Genomic DNA, 18382 nt, shown 5'->3' with positions numbered 1-18382 from the left:
GCATTTGATTACACCTCCAATAACTTTATTGGGCTGAGAATAAACAGCAAAAGTCAAAGTTGTTGGAGTGTGTGAATCCCATCTGTTTTCTTTATGTATTTCATTTTAAATTTCTTAACTGTAGTACATCAATTTTATTTTGTTTATTAATTATTTATTGGTGGTATAATTTCTGTTTTGGAGGACATACAGATATGGGAACATTTCATGGGTCGCAATTACAATAGAGAATTAAATTGGAGAAAAATACATAAATAAATAAATGAAACAAACAAACAATAATAATGATAAAAGTAATAAATAACAGACATAAGACAAAAATATGTGTATATTAAGGGTTGCTTTCCTAAAAGAGTTTAGCACTCTGAGAACAAAGTTTATATTAAAGTAAAACTCCATCAACTTGGAATTTTTTAATGTCGGTAACTCCTCCCTCTCTCTCATTTCCATATGTTCTCTAACCTCTCTTTTCCCCCTCCCTCTTGCAGTCGAAAACCCCCACCCTGTCTGCCATATGCACACACCCACCTCCCTAACACACTGAGTTAAGGGCATCAGGAGCATTCTTCCCGGACATGTGCCTCTGTCACTCATACACATGCAGCCGCACAACTACACCACCCTGTTGTGTTTCCACTGTGTCCTCTGTGTTCCCAGCACAAGGCTGGCACACTGCTCTGACAGTCTTGTGAACACGGCCCTCCTCTGCCCGTCTCTCTGTAGCTCGGAGCAAAGACCTGAACGATATCCCTGAATCATCTGCAGCTCGATTAAGTTTTTCTGTGGATTTGATGGTTTTTAAGTGTTAATTAAATCGATTGTTTTTTGTTTTTGGTGGAAGAAACAGGGTCGAGACATTCACCCGGTGTGGATTTGTAGTTCAGACGAGGTCCTCGACTGTGTAAGTCTTCCAAAATGGCACCTGTGAAAGGCTGGGTAGTGGGGCTCCTGCTGGTTCTCCTGTGCCCCCCCCAGGGCCCGCTCTCTGGTGTAGTGAGTGCCCAGGACGTGGCTGAGGAAGACCTCCATGCCAGAAATGTTGAGGAGGTTGTGGCTGAAGAGGGTGAAGCCGCCGAGGGTGATGATGGTGCTGGTTGGGAAGAGGAACAGGTAGCAGAGGAGGAAGATGATGACGATGAGGAAGAATCAGATGATGATTCAGAGACTGATGAACAGGAGGAGGAAGAGGAAGAAGAGGAGACTGCTGAAGAGGAAGAAGAGGAGACAGCAGAGGAGGAAGAGGATGCTGCTGAGGAGGAAGAAGACGAGGAAGAGGAGACTGCTGATGAGGAAGAGGAAGCGGAGGAGGAGGAAATTGCAGAGGAAGAGGAGGCTGCTGAGGAAGACGACGCTGAGGAGGAGGAGGCAGCAGAGGAAGATGAAGAGGATGATGCTGCTGAGGAGGAGGAGGAGGAGGAGAAAGAGAAAGAGGCTGCCAATGAGGAAGAGGAGGATGATGCTGAAGAAGAGGAGGCTGATGAGGCAGCAGCAGAGGAAGACGAGGAGGAGGAGGATGATGCTGAAGAAGAGGAGGCTGATGAGGCAACATCAGAGGAAGACGAGGAGGATGAGGCGGCTGAAAATGAGGAGGAAGAGGAGGCAAGTGAAGAGGATGATGAAGCAACTGAAGGAGAGGAGTTACCTGAGGTAGAGGAGGATGGCGATGCTAAGGAGGAGGAAGACGAGGATGGTATTGCTGAGGATGACTCTGAGGACGAGGATGCCACTGAAGCAGAGGAAGATGATGGTACACTCACTTTTTATATATATTGAGTCTTTTCAATTGTTTTGCTAACGCTACAGCAGCTTTCTGACATTGCTAAGCTAGCTGCAGCTATTGCAGGAACTCCGTCACACATATCAGTCCTGAAATAGACCGGCTTATCTGCGGCGTAGCTGGTCGCTGTCTAAACCTTTCATGCCTTTTGTTGAGCCAATGTGGCTAACTGGGGGCCCTAAAACAGGAACTGTTAAAGTGTGTAAGTTCAGAAAAAGACACAAGCAATATTCCAAAAAAAAAGAGGCCTAAAATAAAAACTAATTACTGAGAAGTCAGAATACCTACTTTATTGACAATAAAGTTACCTATAATTCTAATAAAAAGCTGAATTCAGCTGGCGCACCAAAGTCAGCTGACTAGACAGTTTGTTGATCACTGGCTTGCTTTACAATGAGCAGCTTTGTGCCTCAAGTGGTTTTGATTTTGCGCTTCTTTATTCCTTACAAAGCAACCACTGTGTGATACAGCTTTTTGGTTAATATTCATCTGTGTTGGGGCTCACTTGGACCTTACATCTTACATTTGTAAGTACTTATCTGTGCATCCTCAAGTGTCTCATCCTCAGTCCTTAGCTTTTACGGCTGAATCATATAAACTATTATTGTGTAAGCATATTAACATTGGACATTATATGACAATTGCTGTCCACAGCCTGACACTAATAGTATGATCTCATGATGTCTGGTGAAGGGAAGCTTTGCTTGAAGTAGAAGCTACAAGCACGACCAATACTAGACTTTTGAGGCCAACACTGAAATCAATATTGTTAAAAAGATTCTATCACGATACATATCGGCCAATTAACAATAACTTTGATACAGATTCCTTAGATATGTCTTTTAGAAGAGTTGTGACCAAGATCCAAAGCAAGCAGGACATTTCACAATGTAACTTGACTAAGAGTCTACAGCCCTGCTGGCGGCTCTGTGAGGCTGTACTTGAGCTAAATGCTCACATCAGCATGTGAACATGCTCACAATGATAATACTAGCATGCTGATGTTTAGCAGATATAATGTTTATAATGTTCACCATGTTGGTTTAACATGTTAGCATGCTAACATTTGCTAATTTGCACTGAATGCAAAGTCCAGCTGAGGCCGATCAGAAGATGTGTTTTGCAGGTTTTTGGTCATAAACCAGTTGATCTAATGATGGTGCTACATGAATCATAAATGTGAAACTCAGTGGTACTAGAGAAAAAGTCAGAAGAATTAATCTTCTGTGGACCATGAATGTCTGCACAACTACCTTGAGATTTTTAGTCTGGACCTAAGTAGTGGACTGACCGAACGACCAGCCGACCAACAGACCAACATTGTCCTCCCCAGAGCCATGCTGCCATGTCTTGTCACTTATGAGCCGACATGTACACACTGATGCCAATATATCGGCAATAAGCCAATATCGGCCAGGCTGGTATATCAAACTAGCTGTGGAAGCCTAATTTGTCGTTGACTTTGTTGACTTTATATAGATGAGCCTGAAGGTGACGATGCAGCAGAAGACCAGGATGACACGAGTGAAGAGGAGCCCGACACTGACATAGCGAAATTCCACCCCGGCTCTTTGTGTGGTGTTTGTGCCATCTGTGAGGTAAAGTGATGCGTCTTTAATAGTGTATCTATCCAGTAACGAATAGTATGTGCTTATTTGTTGCCTTTCAAGTGAAATAACCTACTTTGACGACTTTGACAACAATCACCCTGATAAGAGACAAAAGATTAATCATAACTGTACATTGTGTGGCCCCCTCCCTCTTTTAGCACTGCTCTAACTGTGACGAGTGCCCCTGTGAAGAAGGAGATGAATCAGGTCACTGTGAACACTGCCAAGTAAGCGTCTTCTCTGTCCAAAATACTGTAAATAACACACATTGAAGGCAACATTTCAGTGGGACAAGAGTCATTTTGACCCCTTTTCTTGTCTTCCAGGGATGTTCATCCTGCTTCCTTTGCCCCATACTGTGTGACACAATTTGCACACCAGGTAAATATTTAGTCATACTGTGCATGCCCCATTATTCATTTATATATCTGGTCAACTCTGGCCTTTCTTAACTTTTGTATGTCTTGCTTGTTTTTCAGGTGGCCTTGTTGATGAGCTAACTGGGTCCCTCTTTCAGTAAGAATTCTCACCTCTCACAACACATATTATAATTATTATAGACACATGTTGGGAAATGCCATGTAGTTCAGTGTTGATGTTACTCATCCCTTGGGATTTGTTTTGCAGGACTGTCTTCTCTCTACTCTGAGCAACCCTTTGACGCCACCATGTGGTTGCATGAGGTACTGCGCTCAGGATTGGAGCTGTCCGGCTGTTCATACCTCTCCAGCAACATGTGGACTCCCAGCTTGTCATGTGACAGCTGACAGGAAAACAAAAACACATTTAGATTTTAACTCATGTTTCAGTTTTTAGAGTCTATTTTCTTTTTTTCTTTATTTAATATACTGCCTACTGTACATTTCAATGCAAAATTGATGATAATACATTGCTAAGCCTATAATATGATTATTTTTTTGTAGGAGCATTATTGTGAAACAGTTTTAGTTGAGAGAAAACTGTTTATATGTATGAATGCACTAGAAAGATGAAAATGACGTCTCATGCAAATGTAGGATAAGTCCTTTGATTTTTCACAGTAAAATATTTCACACACACGTTAATACAAAAACAACTTATACAGTGTTACTGACTCTCATCTGATAATAAATTTCTTCTTATCTGTAAAATGTTGTTTAATGTAGTCGATATGTACATCACAAACACAGGTACAGATTACAGATTTGCCTCCAATTAACTGTTTTTGCTGCACTTTTAGTTGATCTTAACTTTCTATTTCACATTGTTTACTGATTTCTAAAGTATTTCTAGATTTATTTCTGTGCATATAAACACAACTATGGCTTATCCTACTCATTAAAATGCAGTTGATGTCAAATGAAAAACTGTCAATAACTTGGGTAAACAGGGATATAAAATACTCCGCTACAACTACAGCAGTTTTAACCCACAGCTGTGTGTATAAAAGGTATTCCTCCTTATCTTTTGGGATTATAGATGTTTTAAATTCGGCATAATTCATAATAATACATTGGGTTTAGACAGGGAAGTTGTTAGGTGTAATGTTTTAGCAAACAACAATGAGCTAACAAGCTAACCTAGGTGAAGATGCTGGCTGCCATGACAACACTTTGCTGTCTTAAAGTGGTACTCCAGCAACTTGGCAAGTTGGGACTTGTGAGACACATATCAAAAAAAAGTTTAAAAAATCAAAGCTGGAAAGGCAGAGATGTCCTGACTTTTAGTCCCCAGCATGAATCCATTTTCAAAAAACACTGGATCCTAAACTTCCTGTAATGCTACTTAATGCCATCTTTCAAGCTGAGCAGTGTTCGCTGTGACAAGTTCACTGAACTTAATGTGTAAGAGTGGTGGAGAATACTCACAAGTAAAGAACAGAACAATTGCCGTAAGCTACATGTATTGCTGTTTCTTAAATAAATCCCTCATGTTTCATCTATTTCTTTTTTAATTGTATCTGTTGTAATCTGGTGTGGTCCAACTCAATATATGTATTTTTTAATTTCCTGGTTTCCCAAAGCTTATATGTGTACCGTGTCTTAATTCATTATTAATTAGTAGAAATTCTTCAGAAGAAATATCCACACACAAACTGACAAACCTGCATTTCTGAAGTGCGACTTAAAACATCTGTGAATTGTCCAGCCAATCACAAACTGATTACTCAACGAGGTCCAGCTGCTGCTCAGGTCAAGCAGCTGCTGAAGTGTTTCTCTGCAGATATTCAAGTGAACACTCTCTGAGTGCTCCAGCTCACTAGTTGTTCCTGCTCAAAGGTTTTCAGGTGAGGCCCCTTCCTGCGTCATGTATTTGTCATTGTGATTTGGCAGAAAAAGGAGGAAAAGTCTCTCGAGTGTATCGTTGAATCAACACAGACAGACTTTGTGTCTGGGAAGTACTGACCTTTTGATATCAAAATGTTGATACAGCCTTTTGTAGTTTTGGTGCAGCAATAAGGTTTATCCTTTTTTTTCTTGGCTATCAGATGAGATTCCTCTCATAGTTAACTCTTGATTTTTTATTTTCTTTTGCAAAATAGTCATACTGTCATTTCCTGGTGTCAGTTCACTTACCATGAAGTGCTTCTCCCTATTGTTTTGGAAATGGTAGTTGTGTGGGTGGGTGGATATGTGTTATTGAGAAGAATGACAGGGCTTGGAGTAACAAGGTGTGGTGTTTTGAGGACATGGTGAAGGGCAGGAAACCTGTTGTGTAGGTTAATTCAAGGAGTGATATGTAAATAAACATGGGTCAATTATAATAAACATTACCAGGTACAAGGACATTTGACTCCTGACACTTGATTCCTGTCTGCTAAATATGAAGCTGCGGCCCGGAAACAGAGGGACATTAAGGTGGCCAACAAGGTTAAACTCGTGCTCCATTAGGAGAAACGTGCTGTGGCTTCAGAAACAATGGCAATTCAAAAATGCATAAAAAAAATCCCAAACAAATACAACAACGGAAACGTGCTGCAGGGAAAAAAATGCAAACCCCAAAAACAAATGCAACAGAAAAACGCTGCAGATCCAGTCAACACAACAGAAGTTCTCCAGCAACTCCTCTGTTCCAGTCTTTGTGTTAAGCTAAGCTAACCAGTTGTTGGCTGTAGCCTAGTGTTTAACAAACATTAGTGGTATCGATCTTCTTATCTAACTCTGCGAATAGGTGTAGTTCATTTAAAAAAAAAAAAAAATGACATTCTTTTTTAAAATGCAGGGCCAATCTTGGATCTCCTTTTTTTTTTTTTTTCTCTCTTTTGGCTAGCTGCTAAACTTTTAACATGCTGTATGTTCATTTTATGTGGTAGAATTAATAAAAAAAAAAAAAAGGGCTGTTTGTCTGAACTCTAAAATAGGATGCAAACCATGAAAAACCATAATCATCTGAATGAAGTGGACATTGACTGTCTCACCCAGGACGTCTATTGCCTTCAAAAGATTCCACAAGTTGAGCAGCTGAAATGTAATATGTATAATGATACAAAAGACGCTGACACAGGACAGAGTCTCATATTACTGCAGTTTATAGTCAATATTCCTACAATGGCTTGTGTAAGCTTGAAGCCTGACATAATCCAATGTGCAAAGATGGTCTCGTTTAGCTTCTCGGGTATCAGTTTGCGGAACCACCTGTAAATGAAAAGCTTAGTCTCGCTGTGTCCTATGTTTTAAGAAAGGGGTTGTAATGGTTTGTATGGTATGTATTCTGTGTCTGGATTGTGCATTTGAGTTAAGTCTATTGTTGCCACAACAAAGAAAGTGTCAGATTCCTTTCTTGGGGAACAGACAGATCTTTTTAAGTTTGTCCTGAACTTATGTTTGCAGGAATGTTTGGAGTCTGCAGTCCACAGTTTGGGGTCCAATCTGAGGATTTTCATACAGTAGTTGTTGACACAGCTGTTTTGTAGTTAGACTAATATATAGTAACACTTATTTACCTGTTTTAGCATATAAGCAGTATAAACATTTAACAAATTATTTATAACGTGCTGTAGTAATCAGAATTACTTTATTGATCCCCGGGGGGAAATTGTACAGTACTGGTGCTCCCATTCAAGAGCAGAAAGTAGCAAAAATTTAGAACTAAAAGTATGTACAAAATATAAAAATAAGAAATGGAAAATAAAAAATATACACATTTACAATATTTAAGTAAAAAATAAAAGTACAAATATATACAATAACAATGTATATATGTATTGCACTGGTGAATTGTACAGATTATTGTAATTTTAAGTCGGCAGATGTTAATGTATTAACAACATAATGTTTTTGTATGAACTGATAATGACTGATTATAAAACACAGTTGCAGCAATATCTGCTTACAACATTAGTGTTTTTATAAACCATGTACTAAATGTTTCTGTCTCTTTTACATGCTAAATGGGGCGGTTAAAGTAAAGTGTCACTGATTTATATCAAAATCAAGCTTTGGATTTAGCTTGTAAGGGTTAGGTTAAATTTGTGTCAACTATTTCACCCTTGTCTTGAGCCAGTGTTGTGTATGGAAACCTGGGTGCTGTGTCATGGAACAGGATTGATTTTAGCTTTGCTGTGTAAACCCTCTGGACGTTGCCAGATCATTGGCTCGCTCCAAACACCTGTATTTTTGATTTCAATCTCCTGAAAAAAAGAGACCTGTAGTCATGTTACATGTGTCTCCCCCATACTGGCTTAGTGGTGGTGTATACCCTCTCCCATCACATGTCCCTCCTACTCTATATCATTGACTTGAACCATACTGGGACACTTTGTTACCTTCTCCTCACTGATGGACTAATTTGGAAACGGACACTTGTTTTTAATGTGACAGTGTATCAGTTTAACATACTTTATCATTTTTTTCTCAAGCAGGGACGTCAGGCCTGGACAGTAAGGTAGGATCATTTGTCAAACTTTACGTTAAGTACAGTACTTTTAGTCAAGTCTACATTATATAAGATGAGGTTTGCAACCAATCAGCAGCATCTCTTGACGTCTGCCTTTCTGATGCTCTGACAAGACATCAATTTATTCTGCAGTGTACTTAAATGGGATTTTGGTTCATAGATGGACTCGTACAAATGCAACTGTATGTTCTATAAAATAAAGAAAATGTGACTCCACGCTTGAGGCGGCTGCAGCAAAAGCACGTAATCCCTGCATCGTTTAGTCAACTGAGGCTGGAGCTGTTTCCGCTTTCTCAAAACTTGGTTTCTTCAGACAGGAAAAAGACGTTGTGAAATGGTTATAAAATCCAATTCAAGAACGTACAACTGATAACAGGTTTCCTTTTCCTCGTGAAGATGCATCTCTCCTCCCTTCTGCTGTGCCTGAGTGTGACACTTTTGGTAAAATGTGGTGAGTAAAATTCATACATTTTCTACTAAATGGAAATATTTGTGTACTCTATCCATGTCTGCTTTCTGTGGTATCTATTTGTGTGTATTATTATTTTTTTGACTCTACTAAAGCTTTTCTTTTTTTGTGAAATAAATATTGGACAATTTTACCTCTTTGGACCTCGAACTGTTATAAAATGACATGACAAGGGGCCCAAACTAGACCTAGCTTATTTTGGAAGGAGTCACAAGCCAAAAAGATTGAAAACCTCTGGTTTTAATCTTGAGCAAGGCATTGTATTTTATCATCTCCTCCAAATGTTTTATGTGGCATAAAAAACATTTCTTTATGTAATGTTGTGGAGTGGAAGTATATAAAGTAGCATAAAATGGAACTAATCAAGAAAAGTACAAGTACCTTTTTAAAATTGACTTATGTACAGTAATTTCATTTCATAATGCTAATAAAGCCACATTTGATATTTTGACTCCAGCAGTATTCACAGTATGTTGGCTTTATTTCTGTTGCAGCTGCTGGAAGTGAATGGTGCTACACTGGCTGTGGTAAGTTGGAACAGATGACAGACTTATTGAATGATTTGGATCAAACAATCGTTAGTCTACATTAGTTTGTGTTATTAAGAGCACCTCTAACTTTCATAGATCATACCCCGGCCCACTGGGAGGACATCTCCGGTACTTTCTGTGGAGAGGAAAGGCAGTCTCCTATCGATATAGTCACCGGCCATGTTGAGACTGACCCTAAGCTGCTTAACTTTACCTTTGTCAACTTCACCTCTCAGCATGTCATCAAGAATATCACTAACAATGGACATACAGGTACACAAATGGACACTTCCAAGTGCGTTTTTGCCCTTGCCTTCATGCAATATTTGTGACTAGTCTAGAAAGGGCATTCACGTGATTTTAATCTCTGTACTGTCACTTCATAAACACACTTCTCCATTTTTCTCATGCATAGTGAAATGCATATTAGAGCCAAATGAAGTTGAAGTGAGTGGAGGTGGGCTTAACGGAACATATTCTACAATTCAGTTTCACTTTCACTGGGGCGACACAGAACATCATCCAGGTTCAGAGCACACGATTGATGGACACAGATATCCAATGGAGGTACAGTGATGTTTGGCATTCAGTATAAAAACATGCCTTTCCTCTTTATAGACTGTTGTTTTGTTTTATCAACTCAACATCTCTTGTAGATGCACATAGTCAGTCTGAAGAAAGCTCTCACTGTGCAGCAGGCGACGGAGGATTCAGAGGGAATTGCCGTTCTTGGGTTTTTCCTGAATGTATGTCCTACACTTCAAATTATTACTCCAAAGAAAAGTCTATGTAATTGCAAACCTTTCAATAAACATAATTTCAACTTGCTCATTGGAAACATCACAGGTCATGCACTGGCTCAACATGAACAACCCACTCAAATACTGACAAGATGACATAATGATCATGCACAACGTAGGAGGGTTAATTTGTACATAAACAAACTAATATTGCAAGTGTAATTCTAGAGTCTTCTCCCTAAAGGCAACAGAAGATGGAGAGATGTCAGGACCATGGAGCATGCTCACATCTTACCTGACAAACGCTACAGGTAAGTGTTGGGGCTGTATTCGGAACCGCCTACTACATACTACTGACAAATACTGTGTGTAGTATGGACCACGTACATCGCTTCTCATAGTAGTCACTCAATTTATTTTGCAGTATGCCAGGCCTGGCTTAGCCAGTTCCCGGTTTTGGAAAGCGGAACCTGCCTTATGAAAGGTGGAAAACAAACTTTTAAATGAGGCCTTGTAGATCTATCATGAGTGAAGATTCAGTAACTGGATTGCTTATTTCTCAGCTCAAATTGGTTCAGAATCAGATTTTGGTGGAATGCTAAGGTGAAATAAGATGGCCGCCAGCGCTTTGCATTGTGGGACACAGTATGCGAGGTAGACTTGTCCGATGCATACTGGAGATTTTTTCCAAATCCGTATGATATCTGGGTGTTTTTTGACATACTGCATATTGTGCTTTTGTTTGCATACTGCATGCTACATTTTGGCCACATCACTACGTACTGCTAGTATAGTAGACTGTTTCGAATACAGCCTCGGCCTCTCGTGTCCCCAAGATTTCATGTGTGGTGTTGCAATACAGCAACCTGCAGTGAATGAAGCTGGCTGAAATCCCAGAGCAAGGTGCATGGTAGTTGAAGCAGCTATCAAGCTTGCATGCATTTTTCCCAACTAGAAGCATGATCAAAGCCATCTGTATACACACCTGAGATATTCGGTGCCAACACATTTCAGTGACAGTGTTTTATTGTCAGTTTGTGGTTAATGTCACACTGGTGAAACTGGTTGGAGCAGTTGAGGTAAAAAATAGACTTTGACCTCTTGCTAATGCTCATCTTATGTTACGCTGCAATTTCCATTTAAATCCTCATTTCATTACAGCCTCCTTTGTTCCTTTCATCTCTTCACAGACACTGAGGTTAATATAAACCATAAAATCTCCATCAATGATCTGATTGGAAATGTAGACCTCACAAAGTTCTATCGGTACATGGGCTCCCTGACCACCCCCAACTGCAACGAAGCAGTTGCGTGGACAGTCTTTCAAGAGCCAATCAACATCAACAAAAAACTGGTGAGTCGGGCAGCCTGGAAACCTTTCATGTGCAGGATAAGAAGAGGAAAGGCTGTGTTGTGCCAACACATGACTCTAAGCAGAAAGAGGAATGTAAAGGTGTGGCATACATTTAAAATACTTGTACCTGAAGTGTCACAGCAGCAGCAGCAGTTACATAAAACACAGGTGGAATGAGGTCACATTTTTAAAAAGGATATAATCTATATTTTTACTGACAAATATACGTTTCAGATGAGAATGTGAAAGGTGTTGTTAGAGGTGACGATCCTACAGACAATCATCACCTGGATCTGCAGCTCCCCTTGGCTTCACAGGTCTTTTAGATCGAGTTTTAGTTAATTTCACAGCTTTACTGTTTTGGCTCACTCATTGTGTCCTTTTCAGCAAAAAAACACACTGTACACTACCTGCTCAGCACCAAACGGCTGCCAGAGACTAGGTCGTGAACATAATGGAGCATTTAGCAGCCAAATAGCCAGATATTTCCCCGTTGGTTGAGCCCAAAAACAGACCTCAAAGAGTTAATATTGGACTTATATTCACCAGGTTGACACAAACATGACTCCAAATGAATGATAATGTTGCTCCTTAACTGCAGGATGTGTAAATAGGCAGCTGTTTGCTACCAACTCACCATGTCAACTTAAACGCATTACCCCGCCTTCCTTCTAGCTTTGTTGCTCAGTGAAGGTCGTACTGTACCCCATAATAACAGAAGAGGTATCCATTAGTAACAATGTGGGATCTGTAGATATTTAACTTATTCCCTAACTTCCCCTCTTGTTCCTTTGTATGTACTGTAATGGAACAAAATATTACTGTAAATTGGGAAGTTACACTGTATGTTGTGGACTGTGAACTAAAGCTTTACCATTCATGTATTTTACATCTGACAAAAGTTGCAGCTCCTACATTAACCTACTTCCCTATTGAACGTAAGTTGCACTAATAGTGAACATTGGCACCGCACCATCAAACTGTCAACTGTGGGTGCGGAGGATGTCAGCATCCTGAGGTGTGTGTGAGGAAATACTGGACTGCAGTTTATTTCTGTGCGTCCATCTAACGTCTGTATGAGAACATAATTTATCCATTGCTTAGTCATAATGTACAGCTGAACCAGTACAAATTGCAATGACCTATGGGAAGTGGAATTACAAACAAACTGTTACACAAGCAGCCACTGATGCATACAGGCCCCAGGGAACATAGGCCGGTGCCGGGACATACTGGTACATGCTGGTGTCTGGTTCGATGATCATGTTTGATAATCAGGGTTGTTTTATTTTCTGTTGACTAACAACAGAAAATGTTGAGCAAAGCAGCACCTGACTGTGGAAAACCGATAGTTGTCAGTCATACTGTATGCATGTTGCAGAATGACGCATGTAATCTTTCTGTCCATCTTATCTACCTGACAGCCCTCAGGTGGTCAGCTGCACATGTGTTGGCAGGTGGTATGTTCTTCTTGTTCGTGCATGACTCTTTGAACTCAGCTTCAAGCATGTCAGTCAGTGAAATATTTAAAACAGCCAGAGAATTTGTTTTTAGAACGGCAACAAATGAAATTACAGCACCTCTTTTCGACAATCTCAAAAAATAAATATCCTTCATAAAAATAGCATTTATTGCTGTTACATAATGTGAAATGTGATTTTGAAACACGTAGATAATGGGACTTGAATCAGCGTTGGATGAAGCTGAAGATTACAACTTGTGTGGGGGTGTGGAGTTAGAATGACATGAACTTACCAGACTTTAGCCCGCTTCACATCTCCAACCGAACTGTCAGTGATCGAATTGCATTGTGGTTAATGTTGGACCAGATTTTGTGGAATAAAACAACTGGAGTACTCTTTAAGCCAGTGCCTCTGCAGTGAGAAATCTTCAAGTGAATTTACAGGGTGAAAGTGCAAATAGTTGTGACAAACTGAGGCAATAGTTGTGAAAAAAGAACAAAAACAGGTCATGACAATGTCAAAGGGGGTGTTTATTCTCTCAGGTTAGTTTTAGTTCTCTGTGCTGGGTGTGTTTTGTACTGGAAGGAAAAATGGGGACATCCACAGCCAGGGGCCCTTCGACTCATGTCTCTGCTGCTTCTGTTTGTAGATTCAACTGTTTCCTATGAACACAGGACTGATCAATGTTTATCGGCCCACGCAAGCTCTAAATAAACGTCAGGTGTTTGCCTCCCCTGCAACTCCTTTACCTCCCAGTGAGTAGGAAACTCAAAACACACATGACCCATTATATTTATAACTTTGAGTTGACAAATTAAATGTGACTGTTCTTCTGTTCTTTAGGTCATCCGTGGTGCTATGATGATCACTGCGGTGTGTCAACAAACTTGTACATGTACAAATTGGATGACTGGACAGTTTCAAAGTAATAATGCAGTTAGATTTGGACTTGAACGTTGGTTTTGCTCTCTCCTCTCAGACTACAGTCCGTCTCATTGGCACCTTCTGCCTTACTCCCACTGTGACGGCAAACGCCAGTCACCTGTCAACATCGAGACACAGAACATTGTGACGGATAAGCGTCTTGATGCCTTTGCCTACACAAAGTTTGACGACAAACATGCCATCAAGTACATGATTAACACTGGACACTCAGGTTTGAAGGTTCTTTTCATATTATGGGCTGCTTTGAGGATATTTATTGATTCTTAAAAGACTCAAAGATGGACTAACTTTAAGCTTCAATCACTATTGATGATTTTCAATAAGATGCTACTGAGATTCCAAAGCAAAATGTAACTGCTTAAGTTAACTGTAGTTTATTGTATAGTTAAATGATTGTTTTCATTATCAAATTAATTGATAATGAAAACAATCGTTAGTTGCAGCCCTAGTTATGATGAGTTTTGTTGTATAAATTGAGTACATTTCTGTTTGTCCGTGATATTTTTGACTTTAAGGTTTGTCCCTGTCTAGTTAATTAAAGGAAGCACATTTAAGTCTGTTAAAGCAATTTACACTTTTACACTGTTCTCACTCAACTCCCAGTGAAGTGTGTACTGAAGGAGGATATGGTGGAGGTCTCAGGAGGGGGTATGGGACACGTCTACTCCACCCTTCAGTTCCACTTCCATTGGGGCTCTGCGTCACATGACTCCGACGGCTCAGAGCACACAGTGGATTCAAAGAGATACCCAATGGAGGTAGTTGCATGCATTGAACTACTGTGGTGTTGCAATAGATTGTGCATTCCACATTTCATTAACTGTCTTTGTCCAGATGCACATAGTGAACAAGAGGAAGGATTTAACTTTGGATGAGGCAGTACAGACCCCAGATGGCCTGGCAGTGCTGGGATTCTTTATTGAGGTAACATTTAGTGCATTAAACTAACAGAGCTGTAGTTGTGATTCAAATCCATACAATATACTGATAGTATTTAGAGGACTATAATTATGTTTCCAGTCTGAGAGGCAGTTTGCCAAACAAGGCATTTGGACGAGTTATAAATGACAGTATCCGTGCTGTAGTGTGGTTGGGACGTAAATGATTCCCATCGACACAATACAACTATGACACTTGGCAAACATGAGCCAAAGCAAAATCCATTCTGAAAAACATTTCTTTTCTCTCCAATCTATGACATTTAAAACATGCAAGTTGTGTAAACAGCTTTTCTCAAACTCTATTTTCTAGGCTACAGATGGTACCAAAAGCAGCAGCAGCAGCAGCAGCAGCGGTGGTTCAGAACATCAAGAGGTAAGTGGTGCAGCTTCATGTAAAACTTCATAGTCAAATGTTCCTTAATCATTCACCATGTTTGTCTCTGTAGACAAATCCCACGTCTGATATGGATGCCTGGAAAAAACTGACCACCTACCTTTCAGCTATTCAAAACATCAGTGAGTTTTTGTTGCATATAACATTTAAAAACACTGACTGTCATGTGTGCCACTACATCTTGTGCATTTCTTTCACGTAGGCTCAGAAATTGAAGTCACAAAAGAGATCTCCATTGATGACTTGCTCGGTGATGTGAACCGAGCTGAATACTACCGCTACAATGGCTCCTTAACCACCCCTTCATGTAATGAAGCAGTGGTTTGGACAGTCTTTAAAGAACCCATCAAGGTGGACCACAACCTGGTACGTGCCACTCGTCATCGTCATCATCCTGAGATTCGTATGTAAAGTGTTTTTTTTTATGCACAATTCCCTGGACAGGGTGACCACAATTAACAATTAGCAATAGGTAACATAATGTGATTTTAAACAACAAAAGTGTCTAATGTATTATCCCGTGGTGAGGTCATTATATTTCATTACAAGGGGAGTGAGTATTTCACTACAGGGTGATCAAAAATGACAACAATGAGCTCTTAGAGGTAGATTAGACTGAAATGCAGTTCTCTGACGCTACAGTTTGTTTAGCATTATGCATGCATGCGTTGTTGCACATCACTGACTGAGATTAAATTGCTGAATCTAAGCTGTAGTTTCAGGGCATTTACAGTCGCATCAAATGGAACAGTGGAATAACTGTAAGGAATAGTTTTGTTTTTGTCCCCCTTTTTTAGGGGCCAGAAAGTAACTGAAGAAGATGATGATAATAATAATCTGTATTTTTCTTTTTGTCCAAAACTAACAATTAGTTAGTTCATCTCTTAATAATTTTTTGATCAGGTTTCCGACAAATATTTACTGAATTTCCAGGAAATCTGCTAAAGAATCTCATCACTCCACACAGATCTCTACTTGATCTTTACTGCAGATGTTTTTGTCTGCCACCAGTTTTGGTCTCTTCAGTGGAAGTCACATGCTTCATGTACGTTATGATTTGTTCACAAAGGCTGTTTGCATTGCAATTCATCACATTTTGCTTTTCCCAATGCACCAACTTTTCCACCTCAGCCAGGCATGTAAACTCTTAAAACACAAAGACATAAATCTTTAAAATCTTTGAATCTTTAAAAATAGGTCACATATATATTTTGATTTAAGAAAAGGCTAAAACAGCTGGGCACTGTGGTACCAAATCATTACTCAAACAGGAGAAAATTATGCATTTACTGGGAACTATTTGGCAGATTAATACACAGTTGGTGTTCTAGTGAGTAATTAGAGAAGTACAATGATGTATGTAGGATTGACTCAAAATACACTGCAGTGTCCGTGTTCATCTTTAATGAAGGAGGGTCCAATGTTGTGCTTCATTTTATGTGATGTTTTTAATAGTTTGAACAACAATGGAGCTCTTTGGCGAGAAATAAGTGACGTCAGGCTGTGACTTGGCATTACTTGTTAGCGGAACCAATTCATTGTTAGTTTTGGTCTTTTCATTGATTTGTTGTTGACACTGTTCACTGTGTGAGAACGTCTAAAAGTCATTTCTTTAACGTTGCCCGTTTTTATTGGAGTGCAAAGCTAAAAACAAAACGTATCTGTATCCTTGTTCCTTCTGCGGTACCAGGTAGTGTCCCTGCTTGTTGATTGAATTTGACATCAGCTGCTGTCGGCTCTCGGTATGACTCATATGAGGGTAGATCAGGGAGAGATAAACATGTGACTGAGTGCCTTTACATGTAAACAATGCAGTACACAAACGAGTGCCTTGATATTTTCATGCACTGTTGAATGAATTCTGGTAATGCGTAGCAGTGATCTTATAATTTAACTATTGCCACTAGTATTCAGCCTCTGGCTCTCAACTGTAATGCAGCTAATACTAATTGACAGCATTAATAATGGCATGTAAAAAAAGTAGTGGCTGCACCCTGATTTGATTGAGAAAATATAAAAAGATTTTGACACGATACAATGCCATCTTTATGCACATAATCAGTGCTTTTGTTGACTTGAACTAACCCTACCCAGATGATGTAGTTATGATGGGTGTTCTCTCATTGTGTGCCAATCTCAGCCTTAAGCATCACAACAGGTTGTACTTCTTGACTTCAGTTTGACCTAAATGAAAGCTAACAAAACTGTTTAACCCCACCAGATGATGATGTTCCCGACTCAGGCAGGATATCATGACGTGTTTCGGCCTTCACAGCCTCTTCGTAGCAGGACCATCTACACCACATCAGCGTCTGGTGCTCCCGGTCCCATCATACTGTTTCTGCTGCTGGCATGTCTCTGTGCCTTTTCATATAATTTGCATTTGTGAGAAGGTTAGCCAACTGAAGCTGCTGTGAATAATTAAGTTTATTGCACTAATTATCTGTCTTGCACTGTTAGTATGCAAACAAATAATCTCAATCAAGATATCTGTAGCTCTGGGCTGACGAGGGAAGTTATTTTCAAGAAACCTAATCTGGTTTATTAAACTTCAGGTTGTTACCAGGCCCTCAACTGTGCAGCATGTGCATTTTGGACTAGTGAGCTTAGCATGCTTATAATATTGTTTTGACTACTCTGCCATTTAAACTTTGTTTAAACCATGTAGACTTTTGTCTACTATACTCAACTAATTACACACAGAAGAACATACAGGAAATTATTATTGTAGTGAGTGTTCTTGTGCTTTTATCAGTGACAAATGTATTGTTGTAACCACTGAAAACTAAAAATAAATAATTGTACTGATACTTTTTGAAGGTGAAATGCTTCCTTGAATTGTCACTTATTGGTTGGTGCTTTCTGGCATTCAGTTGCAGGTTGGAAGCTTCATATCTAATGGCCTGTGGGAAACACTTGCACAAGAAACATTCCCTGACCTCTGACCTGTCCTTAATATACCAGTCTCTCAGGTTTGAACACTTTTGTTAAATTGGGGGTGGAAACCAAAAAGACAGTCATTAAAGTAGGTCTGTTTGGCATCTTTTGTTGTAACTTGGATACTAGGTCTCTGTAAGTTGTATAACTTGACATCATCTCTATCCTCTACTTTATGTATTAATGTGGAGAATGACCGTTTTGCTTTCTTGAGGGTGACCCCCCCCCCTCCATGTGACATTGACTATACACTCTCATATACTCCCCTCTTAGATAGTTGATGATAACAGATCATATTTTCACGAGCAGTATCTCAGCCAATTTTCACACACCCTATATGAGGAGTT

The 18382-nt window shown here is 39.7% G+C and overlaps 2 protein-coding genes across 3 annotated transcripts; both read left to right on the top strand.

Annotated features, from left to right (window-relative positions):
* Positions 1–915: 915 nt before the first annotated feature.
* LOC139303830 (sarcoplasmic reticulum histidine-rich calcium-binding protein-like) lies at positions 916–4268 on the top strand. 2 transcript variants are annotated; one of them, XR_011598987.1, is made up of 6 exons: positions 1683–1747; positions 3257–3375; positions 3546–3614; positions 3714–3768; positions 3867–3903; positions 4015–4268. XR_011598987.1 is itself a non-coding variant. In XM_070927681.1 (5 exons), the coding sequence occupies exons 1-5, from the start codon at positions 916–918 to the stop codon at positions 3905–3907; spliced, it is 1014 nt and encodes a 337-aa protein (XP_070783782.1). The 2 variants fall into 2 exon arrangements, 1 of the variants encoding a protein (XP_070783782.1); XM_070927681.1 differs by lacking the exon at positions 4015–4268 and having other exon boundaries at positions 916–1716; positions 3328–3375; positions 3867–3907.
* A 3863-nt stretch (positions 4269–8131) lies between these two features.
* Positions 8132–17908, top strand: LOC139303170 (uncharacterized). Its single transcript, XM_070926896.1, has 17 exons — positions 8132–8250; positions 8659–8713; positions 9226–9258; positions 9358–9534; positions 9677–9828; positions 9918–10007; positions 10246–10312; positions 11192–11355; positions 13468–13573; positions 13662–13691; positions 13798–13974; positions 14367–14521; positions 14598–14687; positions 15015–15077; positions 15151–15220; positions 15301–15464; positions 17320–17908. The coding sequence occupies exons 2-17, from the start codon at positions 8659–8661 to the stop codon at positions 17485–17487; spliced, it is 1761 nt and encodes a 586-aa protein (XP_070782997.1). The 5' UTR covers positions 8132–8250; the 3' UTR covers positions 17488–17908.
* The last annotated feature ends 474 nt before the right edge of the window (positions 17909–18382 follow it).

Source organism: Enoplosus armatus, chromosome 20 (assembly GCF_043641665.1).
Source record: "Enoplosus armatus isolate fEnoArm2 chromosome 20, fEnoArm2.hap1, whole genome shotgun sequence".
In the NCBI taxonomy this organism is placed as follows: Eukaryota; Metazoa; Chordata; class Actinopteri; order Centrarchiformes; family Enoplosidae; genus Enoplosus; species Enoplosus armatus.
Note: the sequence above shows the minus strand (reverse complement) of the source record. Positions and strands in the feature narration are given on the sequence as shown.